At 46.7% G+C, this 13,014-nt stretch overlaps 1 protein-coding gene across 1 annotated transcript in view; it reads left to right on the top strand.

The window, feature by feature from the left end:
* LOC149360266 (cytochrome P450 3A14-like) overlaps positions 1-13,014 on the top strand; it is an 87,473-nt gene that overhangs the window by 14,772 nt on the left and 59,687 nt on the right. The window contains exons 2-3 of the mRNA XM_089572232.1: positions 10,183-10,279; positions 11,254-11,306. Coding sequence (XP_089428358.1) covers positions 10,183-10,279; positions 11,254-11,306 — 150 coding nt within the window. The remainder of the gene's footprint in view (positions 1-10,182; positions 10,280-11,253; positions 11,307-13,014) is intronic.

The raw sequence follows: 13,014 nt of genomic DNA, 5'->3' as shown, positions 1-13,014 counted from the left end.
GAACGTTCGGCTGTTAAAGAGGTAAGAGACTCGCTGAGGACCTCCTAAGAACTTCGCACAGTAGACGGGCCTCCAGAATTTCGCCTCCATCGAAATTCGGCCGCGGCGTCTGAATTTCGATGGAGGCGAAATTCTGGGGGCACGTGTACTGTGCGATGTCAGTGCACGTTAAAGAACCCTAGGTGGTCTAAATTTCCGGACCCCTTCACTACGGCGTCCCTCAAAGCCTGAGTCGCTTTGGGACGCTTAACCCCAATAAACCAAACCAAACCATCCTAAGAACTTTATGTTCACAACCAAAGCGGAAAGCTGGGCTAGTTGGTTTGACATAGTTAATTAAAAGACTAGCGCATAAAACTAGGACAAAGACAGAGAAGGAGACAGGACGAGCGCTAAACATCAACTAAAGGTTTACTACACCAAACATGTACTTAAAACACTTCAGTGGCACAGGCACACTTCAGTGCGCATGTGCCACTGAAGTGTTTTAAGTACATGTTTGGTGTAGTAAACCTTTAGTTGATGTTTAGCGCTCGTCCTGTCTCCTTCTCTGTCTTTGTCCTAGTTTTATGCGCTAGTCTTTTAATTAACTATGTTCACAACAATTGTTGTTGTTGTTGTTGTGACTGAGAGAAGGATGAAAAGGAAATTGCACGGACCTGCTACTGGCTCGAGCCAAGCCACCACCGCTGCCATGTGCAGATAGAGGTGAGGTAAGGTAAGAGATCAGAGCAAAGAGGAAAAGGAAATAAAAGACGCGCGTCGCAACAACTGCGTCCGCCGGGGCGGACGCTGCTGAAAAAATCAGATAAGCGGCCGAAGCCGCGCTCGCCCAAGCGAGGATTTTCCAAGAAGGCCTCCTGACGTATAAGAGGGATGGAAGTGGTCACCACTAGCAAGACGTGAAAACAAAGAAAGCAAAACACCTGGGACGCACTGAAAAAGAAGCAGATCCCAAGATGGCATGTTACACGCGAAAATGCATAACGCAAGGACTTCAAAAACTAAAAAACCAGCGGAAAAAAGAATATTGCACTCCAAAATTAATTTTTATACGGCCTTAAAACTTGAGCATTGTCGATTGAGTAGCAAGAAGGCAGGAGATTCCAGTCAATTATTTGGCGCTGCAGCGCGTGGCATGTAATGCGCTTAGCCTTGACAAAGTGACACTATTTTCCGAAAGTATGGAGTATGCGGATTGTGTTTTTGTAGACGGACGGATGTCCCTTTTTGATCGTGACTCCAAATAAACTTCTCTTGTGCGTTCATCGTAATTAGTGCGCGTGCTTCCCCGCGATGTTTGGACATTATGGACCCTTTGAACATTCTGTGCTGTGAATGATATTGTTTGAACGGCGACAGCAGTCGCCGTCGTGTACTTGTTTCATAGCTTGTTTTTACCGAGCGACACTAGTCGCTGCCTTGTTGATTTTGTCTTTGTGAGGGCCTGTGGTCTCTTTGTATGAATTATGGGTCCAATGAACTTCTCTTCAAAGATTCATGTGTTGAGCGGGGTTATCCTAGCCAGTACGGGAGTTCAGCGCCTTGACATTAACTTAACTCGTGCAACCCGAAAAATTCAGGGGCACTTTGACTATAAAGTGCGTAGAGGCGAAAGCGTTTTCCGCACCACTTTGACTGCCTGTGTGGCACTGGCGATGCCACCACTGAATGACGTCAAACATAATTAATGACTAATGACTAATTACTTTTTAATGACTAAATACTAATCAACTGTTAATTAATTACGCTTAAGCTGTTAATTAATTACGCTTAAGAGTTGAACGCGACAGCGTGTTGTAGCGCTGCCAGGTGGTCCACGGAAAGGCATCATCCGTTCGGCGCGATGCCTCGCCCTTTGAACGCAACGCTCTTTCAGGGAAGGCAATGGCGCACTAATTCTCCGTCATCTGGGTGGACACTTGAATCGCACCGTAGAGGAAGGGAGGAACTGAGAAAGAAGGAAGAAAGAGGAGCCGTAATGAAGGAAATGAAAATCATATTTGAGGAAAGGAAATAACGCAGTAACTGTCTCACATATATCGGTGGACACCCGTCATCCGTTTGTAGAGGAAGGGAGGAAGTGGGAGTGAAAGAAGAAAGAGAAAGTGGAGGCATAATGATGAAAATGAAAATTGTATTTGAGGAAGCACCCAGGGAATATTCGGCCATACTACAAAACTATAGAGGCAGAAGAATGCGATATCCCCCACCGCACAAATCTCTCAGCAGAGAGGAAGCTGTCACTTGGAGACAATTACAAACAGGCTCTTTCCCAAACCTACATATACTAAACAAAATGCACCCTACGATATACACGGACAAATGTCCCTGGTGCGACGAAAAACCTACACTATACCACATCACATGGGCCTGCCAAAACATACACGTGGTCCCCAAAATACAAAACCCGAGTGCGGAGCAGTGGGAGACTCTGCTGTCCAGCGACCGCTGTGAAGACCAACAAGGTCTGGTGCAGCGAGCTCAACGGGCGGCAGTGGCCAGCGGAGCCCTGGACTGAGGGCAACCGACCACTGATTAGAGGCGGACGACTTCGACAGATAAGGCTCCTGGGGGTAGAACCAAGACGTCTCTGAAGATGCCCCAAACCGCAGGAAAAACCATTAGTGTAAATAAAGTTTTCCCTTCCTTCCTTGAGGAAAGGAAACTACGTAGTAACTGTCTCATATATCTCGGTGGACACCCGTCAAAAGCGTGACACCTGTGCCGACAACCTTCTGTCGACCACGATGAGGCATTAAAGGCTTTCGCCTTAATACCTCTACAAAGCCTGTGTACGAAGCGTAGTATACATGAGGTCGTCTTGTATAGCTGACGTCGATACTTAAAAAAAATGGCTGAGGCTTAACTTGGTTAAGCCTGGAGAATGCGAAGCATTATCGTGTCGCGTAATTTGGAGGCGCACAACCACAGCGACGGCGCGAGGTGGGCCCCCGTTTCTCCACTGTCGTGACGTCATCGTGTCACGTGGTGTGACGTCATGTATCACGTGATTTGGAGGCGCACAACCACAGCGTCGGCGCGAGGTGGGCCCCCGTTTCTGCACTGTCGTGACGTCATCGTGCCACGTGGTGTGACGTCATGCATCACGTGATTTGGAGGCGCGCAACCACAGCGACGGCGCGAGGTGGGCTCCCGTTTCTCCACTGTCGTGACGTCATCGTGTCACGTGGTGTGACGTCATGTATCACGTGATTTGGAGGCGCACAACTATAGTGAACTAGAATACGCACAACCACAGCGACGGCGCGAGGTGGGCCCCCGTTTCTCTACTGTCGTGACGTCATCGTGTCACGTGGTGTGACGTCATGTATCACGTGATTTGGAGGCGCATAACCACGGTGAAGGGCTGAAGTGGTAGCTAAAGTAGTATGCTTCGCATAAAAACTCTGCATATTAGTAGTTGCCCCCCCCCCCTTGGGCAAACGGTTGCACTCAAGGCAATGACCCCTTCCCTACACAGCCAGTGCGTAGGCGTGATGTCACGTCCGAGCTGGGAGTGAGGAGAGTGGACGGGTGCCCCCTCTCCCCACGCCCGGCGGCGCCCGCTTTCGGCGCGTGACTCGGCGCGGGGGCGGTGAGCGATATCTATATATCCCACACATTATATACCGGCCCATACCGGCAAGCGCGACTGGGCTGGCTTTTTTAAAGCGAGAGCTTTACTACTTGCACTTTCAGCCTTTGCAGTGGCGCGGCGGTGCCACCATTGACCTTTAGTTGACCTCTGTGTGACGTCATGTGTGACATCACGCCGAAGAGAAGGGCGACCGACTCGCGCCGTCGCAAGCCGCGGCGGTGCCACCACAGGCGCCAAACTACTGCGCTTTCCGCTAGGAGCGCAACAGGTGCTTTGTGACGTCAGGCCGAAGAGAAGAATCGCCGTGCACTACAGGTTAGGCAGGCGTCTAATGCCGCCATCAGATCCAAACTTAACCAATACAGAGGCCATCGCCTGGCGACGATTACAGGCCGGAAATTTCGTTAACCCCGTCTGGTTATTTCAAACCATGTTAGACGATAAAAAAGATGACAAAGGTAAGACCTGCGGAGCGAGGGGGACCCTCGATCATATAATTTGGCAATGCCCCGGATCCCCGGGTGCTGCGGACAATATTAAGAGTAGAGCAGCCTGGGAGGCCCTTCTGCGAAGCGAGGCCCCCGCCGACCAGAAACGAGCTGTCCGCCTGGCGGCTGAAGCCGCGAAGAGCCAACGTATCTTCGCCAGTCTTTAGTCGCGGAGGTTCCGTCCCCCGTCCCCTAGGCCTGCGTGCCAGGGATGGGGAGTAGGAGGCCTCCTACATCGATGGAAATAAAAGTTGTTAAAATCATCATCACCAAGGGCGACCGACTCGCGCCGTCGCAAGCCGCGGTGGTGCCACCACCGGCGCCTAACTCCTGCGCTCTCCGCTAGGAGCGCGATTGTGGCGTTACGCTGAAGAGATTAGGCTCGACTCACGTCGCTAGAAAGCAGTAGCTGTACCAACCACCGGCGGATTAACATTGCTTCGCGATCTCGTGCCGTCCGTGTGCGACGGCGGTGCACATGAACGGCGGCCTGACTGGACTGGATTGTACTGGACTGGATTGGATTGGTTGAGAATAGATTAGATTACATTAGATTACATTGGATTGGATTGCATTGGATTGGATTTGATTTGATTGTATAACAGATGCATAGCCACAAGTCTAACCACAAGCACCACCACCAGCTACACCACAAGCTGAACCATGGCGTAGGTACGGATATTGCTTTCGCAATTACCGGGCTTAACCAAGCTAAGCCACAGCGATTTTTTTTTACACCAGCCACAGGCGCGCTGTCGGTGTGCAGTGGGAAGTAATTCTATATTTCCGATCAGTTTTTTTATAGGTATTCATATATTCAAACCTCTCATTGAATGTCCTGTTCCGGCGTGATCTGATCGCCCCGGAAAAAATCGAATATATGGTTCGAGCAACGAACCCATAACTTTATGGCTAGCGCTTTCTACCTTTCGCTTTTGTGTGACGCTCCAATAGGTGTGAAAACTCCCCAGCGTTCAGCGTCTGCCACGAGTTCACACACTTATGCGGTCGCAGTTGGGTTACCCACCCCATTTTTGACACTTCGAGCATTTGTCAACAAAAGGGATCTCGCTGACTTCAATATGCACACTTGCCCTTCTTATCGGTCTGTTGACGCCGGTATTCGTAGCCTGAACGCTATGGTCCCTTTTATGTAGGCAGGTTCAAGCACAAGACAGGGACAGACCTATTATGTTTTCTACTGAGAAGGTTATAAGGTAAACGTGTTCCAAGCACGCACAATGTTGCAGCAATTTACCATAATGCTCTTAAAAGAATGAACGCAATACATCGAAGATGATTTAGTCTTGTGCACTGAAGTCTGAGAATGAGCCTTTTAACGCGACTACTGGTGCCAAAATTTTTACGTATAGAGTTAAGTTGCTAAACGAAATAAATCTACGTAGATGATGGAATAAATCAAGCTGTCATGACTATACTTATGGCATCAGCAACCATCCAACGTTCGCGGTTGACTAAAGACGATAACAACATTGCTATAGTCTAAGCATCATCGCAAACAGGCACGAAAAAGTGGACCTAACGGAAACCATTCCGCCTCGTCTGTTAGGGCTGTTTTCAAAATGCAATACCGACTAGCTCTGCTGTTCGTACTGCGACAGCTGCAATTTTACCTTTCTTTCGTGGCGACCTGACTTTTTTGAAATCGAATTGTTTGATCTGGACCTCCTCCATGCTTTTCAAACCAGTAACTTGATGGTTTGAGCAGTGAGGCCAATTCTGATATCCGCGTTCGCTTACTCGGAGTGCCCTAATTTTCAAAGAGAGCAAAAATATCTCAGATGCAGCTACCGGGTGAATTTCAGATAACACTCGTTGCGCATCAGGCGCTGTAAATGAAGTTTAAGATTGGAGCTTAGTATTTTATCCTGTTTTGCAAACTCTTCCTGATGAAGAGAATTCAAGGGATCCTGCCTGGCCAGCAGCAATACATCCTGGACATTGTTTTGGCGACCACATGCGCTCGAATTTGCTTCTGCACTTTTCCTGTCTTAATAACGGAATGAAATATAAGCAGATGGCTAAAAAGTAAAACAAAACACTGTTCTTGTTCAAAAAACGCTGCACCAATAATAACGAAAACTTTAAATAAGGACTTAGAACCTCTGCCGGCACTTTCTTTGGGATGAAATAGGATAGCGTTTCTGAGAAAACCGCGAATGACGTACATCGTCTCCTGCGTCATCCAATTTTTCATGCAACGAGGGAAATGATACGACATTTGGATGAAGTAGATTCCCATGCGTTGTCATCGAATGGTAGACACCACATTTCGACAGCAGGATGGCAGCAAGAATAACCTTCTTTGCAGCGCTAAAGAAAACCACGAAATCCAGGCGCCACCACGGCAAGTTGAGGAGGAGCAGATTCTTCTCGAAATCTATCGTCTCGCTCTGTCGAAAAATAAAACCAGGGATGCTGTAGCTGACTGGCTCTTTGTTGCCATGCAGCGCCTCACCTCCAAAAGCGACACATGAAGCTATGATGGAGGCCGTAGTGGAGACAATTTCGGCTACCCGGGCTTAAGTAACATGCACTGACATTACACAGCAGGCGGGCGTTTTTGCATTTCGCCTCCATCCAAATGCGGTCGCTGCGAACTGGAGTCGATACCGCGACCTTGGAATCAGCAGGTTAAGAACTTAAGGAATATATTGAAGCTATTACGCTCCTGGAGTTGCTTATAACAGTGGCTCTCCAGAAGCGGTTAGCAAGCCGCCGTGTTCTCCACAGCACGAGACTGTCGATTTACCAGAAGCCCTCAAAGTCAGCCTGCCGCTGCTGTCGCTGCTTAGAAGGACAAAGTATGACGTAGCCGGAACAGGGGCGAAGGATTTGCAATGAACAAGTCGGTCAGGCGTGTTCGAGAAGCGTCGTTGACTAACCGGTCTCTCTCGCTGTCGATATTTCGGTTACATTCCAAGCATTCTTTTCAGAGCAAGTTTCACTGGTGTCGAACTCAGATGAGTGCGGCGCGTAACAGCGAAAGAAAAATGACGGGTAGGAGAGGAGGGAAGGCCAGAGTGAATATTTGCATACAGATATTGGGTATGTGCTGGAACCTGCAAAGCGGTTACAGTCATGTCAGGAACATAAGTAAACGGATTTTGAAATAAAAAAAATATAAAAGCTGTGTGCGCGTTTTGAGCGGGATCGTTTTTTTTTTTTCAGTACTGCAGTTATGTGGCAGATCAAAGCTAGACTGCTTGGCAGTGGTAGCATTGTGCGGCCGTAGGCAATCACGATAACTGACCCATGTGTGCCTCTGAAGCGTAATAAAAAAAAATGGTGGACCGCTGTTCGTAACACCTGGCTGATACCGCAGCAAGGAACGCAGCGGGAAGCGCCTATGACTCGTACTAGAGCACGTTTCGTGAGTGATACAGAAATCACTCACAGGGCAGTAACGATCACTGCAACCATAGGCATAAACCAGACTCTTGCACGTAGTTGCCACATCAAAGTTCTATCCCCTGCAGAAGAAAAGCCCAAAATCTAATTTTTATACGTACTACACTCCTCTTCCCACGTTTAGCAGACTTGGTAATTTACTGGAACAGGCATGACAAGTGCTACAATTACAAAACGACCAAAACAAAACGTCTGCTTTAAGGCCAGCTAACACATTTCTCTAAAGCTTTTATTCATCTTGGGTGTCAAAGTCTGCCACTGCCGCCTTCGTCCTCGTTGTGAAACAATGCAAAGGCACAAGGACAAAGGAAAAGTGTTAACACAGCGCAGTGTTTTCGCCTTCCTACTTATTCCACATAGGTAGACTCTCAATAAGCCAGTAAGAAGCGTGAAAATATTCAATAGAGAGGCCAGACGCACTCTTAAACGCAATAACTACATATTCATCGAGCACATGTATAACGCTCAAAAAAGCTTTTTAATCGGGCAGGAAGCAATACAAATCCTTCACGTCGATACAAAATTCAAAACATCTGCTTGTCTCTGTCATTCTTAAGGAATCCAATCGCATCGTCGGAGTTCTTAAGGAGACAATAAGGCAACTCCACCAAGTCACTGTTCTTTTAAAAAACTTATTTTCTGGCGCTCTCTTGCTATGGTGCCGTTTATCAGGAAGCGGAGTACGCATTTATCGCACAAAAAATTGGGTTTAAAAATCCTCCCGCCAGTCACTTAAGAACTCTACACCCTTACCGAAAAGGACAGGTTATAGGTATCGTTTTGAAGTCAGCCGCGGAACGGCGTAATTTCTGGAATTCACGCTTAAAAATAGGCCTTAGCGCATGAACTTTGCCTGAGAAATCGGCCATTGATTGCGATGCCTGTATCTCGTTTTCAGGTATTTTCTAGCTTAGACAAGCTTATTTTTCAGTGCGAATGGTCTCTTTTTGAATAGCAAGCGGTAAGCTATACCTATGTGCCAGGCCAACCTCTACTTATCTTCAATGCCATTTAATATGATAAGGTCAGCGAACTGAAAAGAGAGTTTTATCTCTAGCAAAAACTTTCCTAAACACTTTTGCTGCATATCGGTTCCTGAGGCTTAGCACACGCAAAGGGTGGTTGGTTTTATGGGTTTTTGCAGTAAAAGCGATGTCATGAACAAGCACCACAGCTTTTTGTCTCGTTTCTTTGTCCGTCTGCCGAACTTTGTATAAACGCATTACTCCATTAGAGCGACTCCAGAGAAAAGTCGTACGGCTTATATACGGTAAATAAAGTAAACAGCATAACTACCCTTCACAAGTAATTAAACAGCGCGAAATTCGTGCATTAGAGAGCTGTAGAAAAATTAAAAGAATAATATTTCTGCTTATAACTGTTGCAGGCGCGGTAAATTGTACGCTCACTTGATTGTATAAAGGTCATATGGTGCGTGAAAAACCATACACCCACAAAATAGTTGCCTGGCCAGAATTTTCGCCCGCACAGAAGGATTTAAATAGCTTCTTTCGGAGAACAATCGCAGATAGGAATTCCTCGCCGGTATCGGGGCTTTAATGTAATACCTTTGAAAAGTGGCTCCAAAATAACGTCGTTCAATTTTTTCGAGTTTGTGGCGTGTATGTTTGTATATTTTGACACCGTTTCCTTATTTTTTTTATTTGTTTGTTCTTCGGTTTTTTGGCTCTGTGAGTGTCGTATTTTAAGCTGTTAGCTATCCTCCTATGTTGTTATGCCCTTTGTGTTCGGGCGAAATTGGCCTGCCATATTTTCTATAAGTAAATAAATGAGAAAATGAAAATGTCAGACAAAGTAGCCCATAAGTTTGCGTTATTATGATGTTATTTCAAAGGCGAAGGGGTACTATTAATGCCATGGTTGCTGCTTAATTCGCCTTTAGCAGCAGTAATGATCATAACAAGTCCTTGAGGCACCCGTGTGACAGGAGCAAAATAATATGTAATCGTCGATGATTAGCAGGTAAGTGAAGGAGATTTGACTTAGACTGTAACTTTGATTTCTACTCCTACGCTGACGCCAGCGCTAGTCATCTTTGAGGACGTCGCTTGCATAGATGCCGGCCTGCCGCTTTGGTTCAGTGGTGCACAATGGACGAGTTCTCATATCAAAGCCACGGGTTCGATCCCGGCCGCGGCTGCCGTATTTCGATGGCCACGCATCCAAGAACGCCTCGATGTACTCATAGTTCGCTCGAAGTTAAGGAACCCCATGATGGGGTGATTATTTCAGAGCCCTTCACCAACACTTGCGTCAGAATCCGTGTTATTCTTTGCTACAGTAAATAAACAAATAAATCAGTTTTTTTCCAGCTCTTCAACTAATCAATGCAAATACCATAAACCAATCCTGTTTGTAGTAATGGCTCCAATGTTTTTCTCTGCTAGCGTGATCTACAGCGCGTGATCAAAAGCCAAACGCCTGGTTGCAGCCGCCGTCTAGTACAGGACGCTTGTTTCTACATAAAGTGTGTTCACAAGACCTGAAGAAACAAATATCCGCCTTTTCTGAACTCCTGTCTCGAGCCCAACGCCGGCTCAAAAGCCCAGCGCTGTTCCACTGTCGGAGTGTCACAAAATCTTCTGGCCCTTTGTACTTTGGTGTTGGCAACACTCCCGTTCAAACTTTCCTCTGCTTCAGGTGGCGATGGAGACACTTCTCATACTTCAGGAGGATTGGGATCCCTGGACCGAAGCCCAACCTGATATGGGGCAACATCATGGAGTACCATACCACGGTGAGAGCTCGCCACAATGCTTCTGTGCACATAGACCGGCACAAATGGCGCTCGCTCTAAAATGAAGACATCTAATTTGTAGAAGAATCTTGCATCGCTGGTAGAGCTCACACTGGTAGAACCTGAGGTAAAGAAAAGCAGCAAGCAACGTAAGTTTAGTCTTACGAGCAAAACGCGTACAAAGTCGCTAACATTTGATCCTGTTGACTTAGCATTCATTGCGCATATATTTCTGGCTGGTGGTTTTTACCCTCGGTATGTTACTACGCCTAATTGCCTGCGCCCGATAGTGACCGTCTAGGATGAGGTCCAAAGCAGCCATCACTGTCTCTTTTTCACTCGAGAGGCGAGAGAAAAATGCGGCACGATTTTATGCCGGTACCTTAGCCTCTCTTTTCAAGCCGGAGCAGAGCTTTGTAATAATGTTAAAGCAATTATCTGTTCGTATTCGTATGCTTTTATGCAGTTAATTCGCATTCTTTTTGATACCGATTGACCCATAATGTGTGGCGTATTAGCTTTCCTCCAGGTGGGTCCTTAGAGTAGTCATGGCAAAACTAGCGCCAGTTATTAATAATATTCTTTCCTTTCTTTATGGGGCTCTAATGTTTTGAAGTTGGTAGCCATATTTTGGCGATGAAAGCAAGCAGTGAGTGCGGGGCAGTTAGTTTCTTTAAGCTAAATATGCGCAAGACTGCTTACGTTCAAGCCACGTTCCAGGTGCAGTAAGGCATTCATATCTGACTGTCGGCATAAGATTGAAGTGGCTTTCACCGTTGCCGACTCTATCAATCGGTGCCGTGCGTTTTGTGTATATCGGTAGCGTTCTTAAACGTTCATTTTTTTTTGTGAGGGCTGAACCATATTTATCAAAAAAATCTCAAGTAGCCTTCCAGGTATAACATTACTAGGTTAACATCTCCAGCAATTTAGGAGACTCTCCTTCTTCAACATTTGTACCTCTCTTTTCTCAGGACCACTACAAGGTGATCGGCAGGTGGATTAAAGAGTACGGTGATATGTTTGGGTAAGTGCAAAAGAAAATGCTCATTCTAGCGTTTCACCGAAATAAGCAAGGTGGAGCTGACTGAATCGTATAAGGAGAGCTTGAGGGTAGAGTATCCGACTCGATCGTTTGTAGGAGCCACCAGTTTCGAATCCCTATGCCCTCCAAAAAAAACGCTCGTTGACTACTAATCAGAATGTCCGCATACGAAGGAGAATCTTGAATTTGGAAGAGGATACGGATATGGTCGAGTCATGAACATACATAACTGTCAGTCTTTTAAGCTGACAAGTGCGCCTCAGAAAAAGTGAAACGCAACATGGCCAGACGAGGGTCTTGTATGGTTGTAAGATCAAAGAATTATCTAGAATAGGGTCACCGCGGCGGCTGCAGTGCACGGCAAACTAAAATCTATGGGGGGAGCCCTGATGATGAAGCTGCCGCCACTTCGTTGTTGGAAATGACGGCTGAACACATGATCACATCTGTGCGACCAGTCAGGCTGTAGAGTGATGTACAGGTAGGCTCAGATATGTGTTCGAATATTTGGCCTTCGCTGTTTACAGAATTTTGCAGCAAGCACTGCGCTGATTGTCTATGACGTGCGAAAGCATTCGTCGTGATACAGCGCAAGTCAGCAGGAACACAGCTCCGCACTGAGAGTATTACGTGGTGTCATTCTACACGCGCGAAGTACGAAGTATTGCACGATTGTTGAAAGCAATGATGATTGTATGGAAACAAGGGACTCGCATGTAACCCCTTAACCCCTGTTTTGTGATTTTCTCTCGTTTTGGGCGTGCGTTTCTCTTGTACCGCGCTCACGGGCCTGGAATATTTCCTGGGTCACACTTGCCTAACGCCAGTCCACTTCTTTCTTAGCCTTATGGCCAGTGTGCATGACACTGTGGATGCCACAGAAGTGATATAGTTATACAGCTGTCAGACAGGCAAAGTTAGTGTGACTGCCAGCGGCTGCATTTCACCTCATGAAGTGTCACTGTGCCGACACGATGCTACACTGAGAAGATAAGTTCTATTAGAAATCTACGTTTCCAGTAACGTACTATGCACTATTAATGCGCATTCCTTCCCGTATTTATGTAAGACGAAGCCACTGTGCCGGCATTTCACGATAGGCGCTTCACAGGGCAAAGACACAACGAAGTTCAGTACGATATATTAGGTGCTGTGGTAGCGTTTTTGAAGCTCACGCAGAGGTGCACGTACTTTCTGCGCTGACCTGCCAAAAGTAAAACAAGGTGTCGTTCACTAGCGTTCTTCTCTCGATGATTAAGCGGATTAAATGCAGCGCTTGTGGCGTACTGCACGGAGGTTGCGTCGACAGACGGTGAGAACATAATTCACAGAAATACAAGGGTGACACACGAGGATGTGTGTGATGCACTATCTCTTGGTTTTTCGCTCTAAAAGCCACATTTGAAAAAAAAAATCAGGAAGTGCATCGCTCCAACGAGCGATGCACTTTCCCACGTTTTATTCTTCTTTTTTTTGTTCGACGTAGAACACTTCTATTAACTCCCGAGATGTTTGGTGATAAGGTACAAGAACTGCTCCGCATCGCTTCGGAAATTGTTTCTGAAACAACGTGTGCGCTCAGTTGTGACCGCATTTCAGGGCAGGCCGATCTGAGCACGTTTGCTAGCACATGTAGGAGATTTCTAATTAAAAACGTCATTCAATCTCGGAGTTATTGGAAGCACTTTAC

Source organism: Amblyomma mixtum, chromosome 2, assembly GCF_055824585.1.
Source record: "Amblyomma mixtum isolate Tamu chromosome 2, ASM5582458v1, whole genome shotgun sequence".
NCBI classification, from domain to species: Eukaryota; Metazoa; Arthropoda; class Arachnida; order Ixodida; family Ixodidae; genus Amblyomma; species Amblyomma mixtum.
The sequence above is the reverse complement of the archived record's forward strand: the minus strand, read 5'-3'. Positions and strand labels throughout refer to the sequence as shown.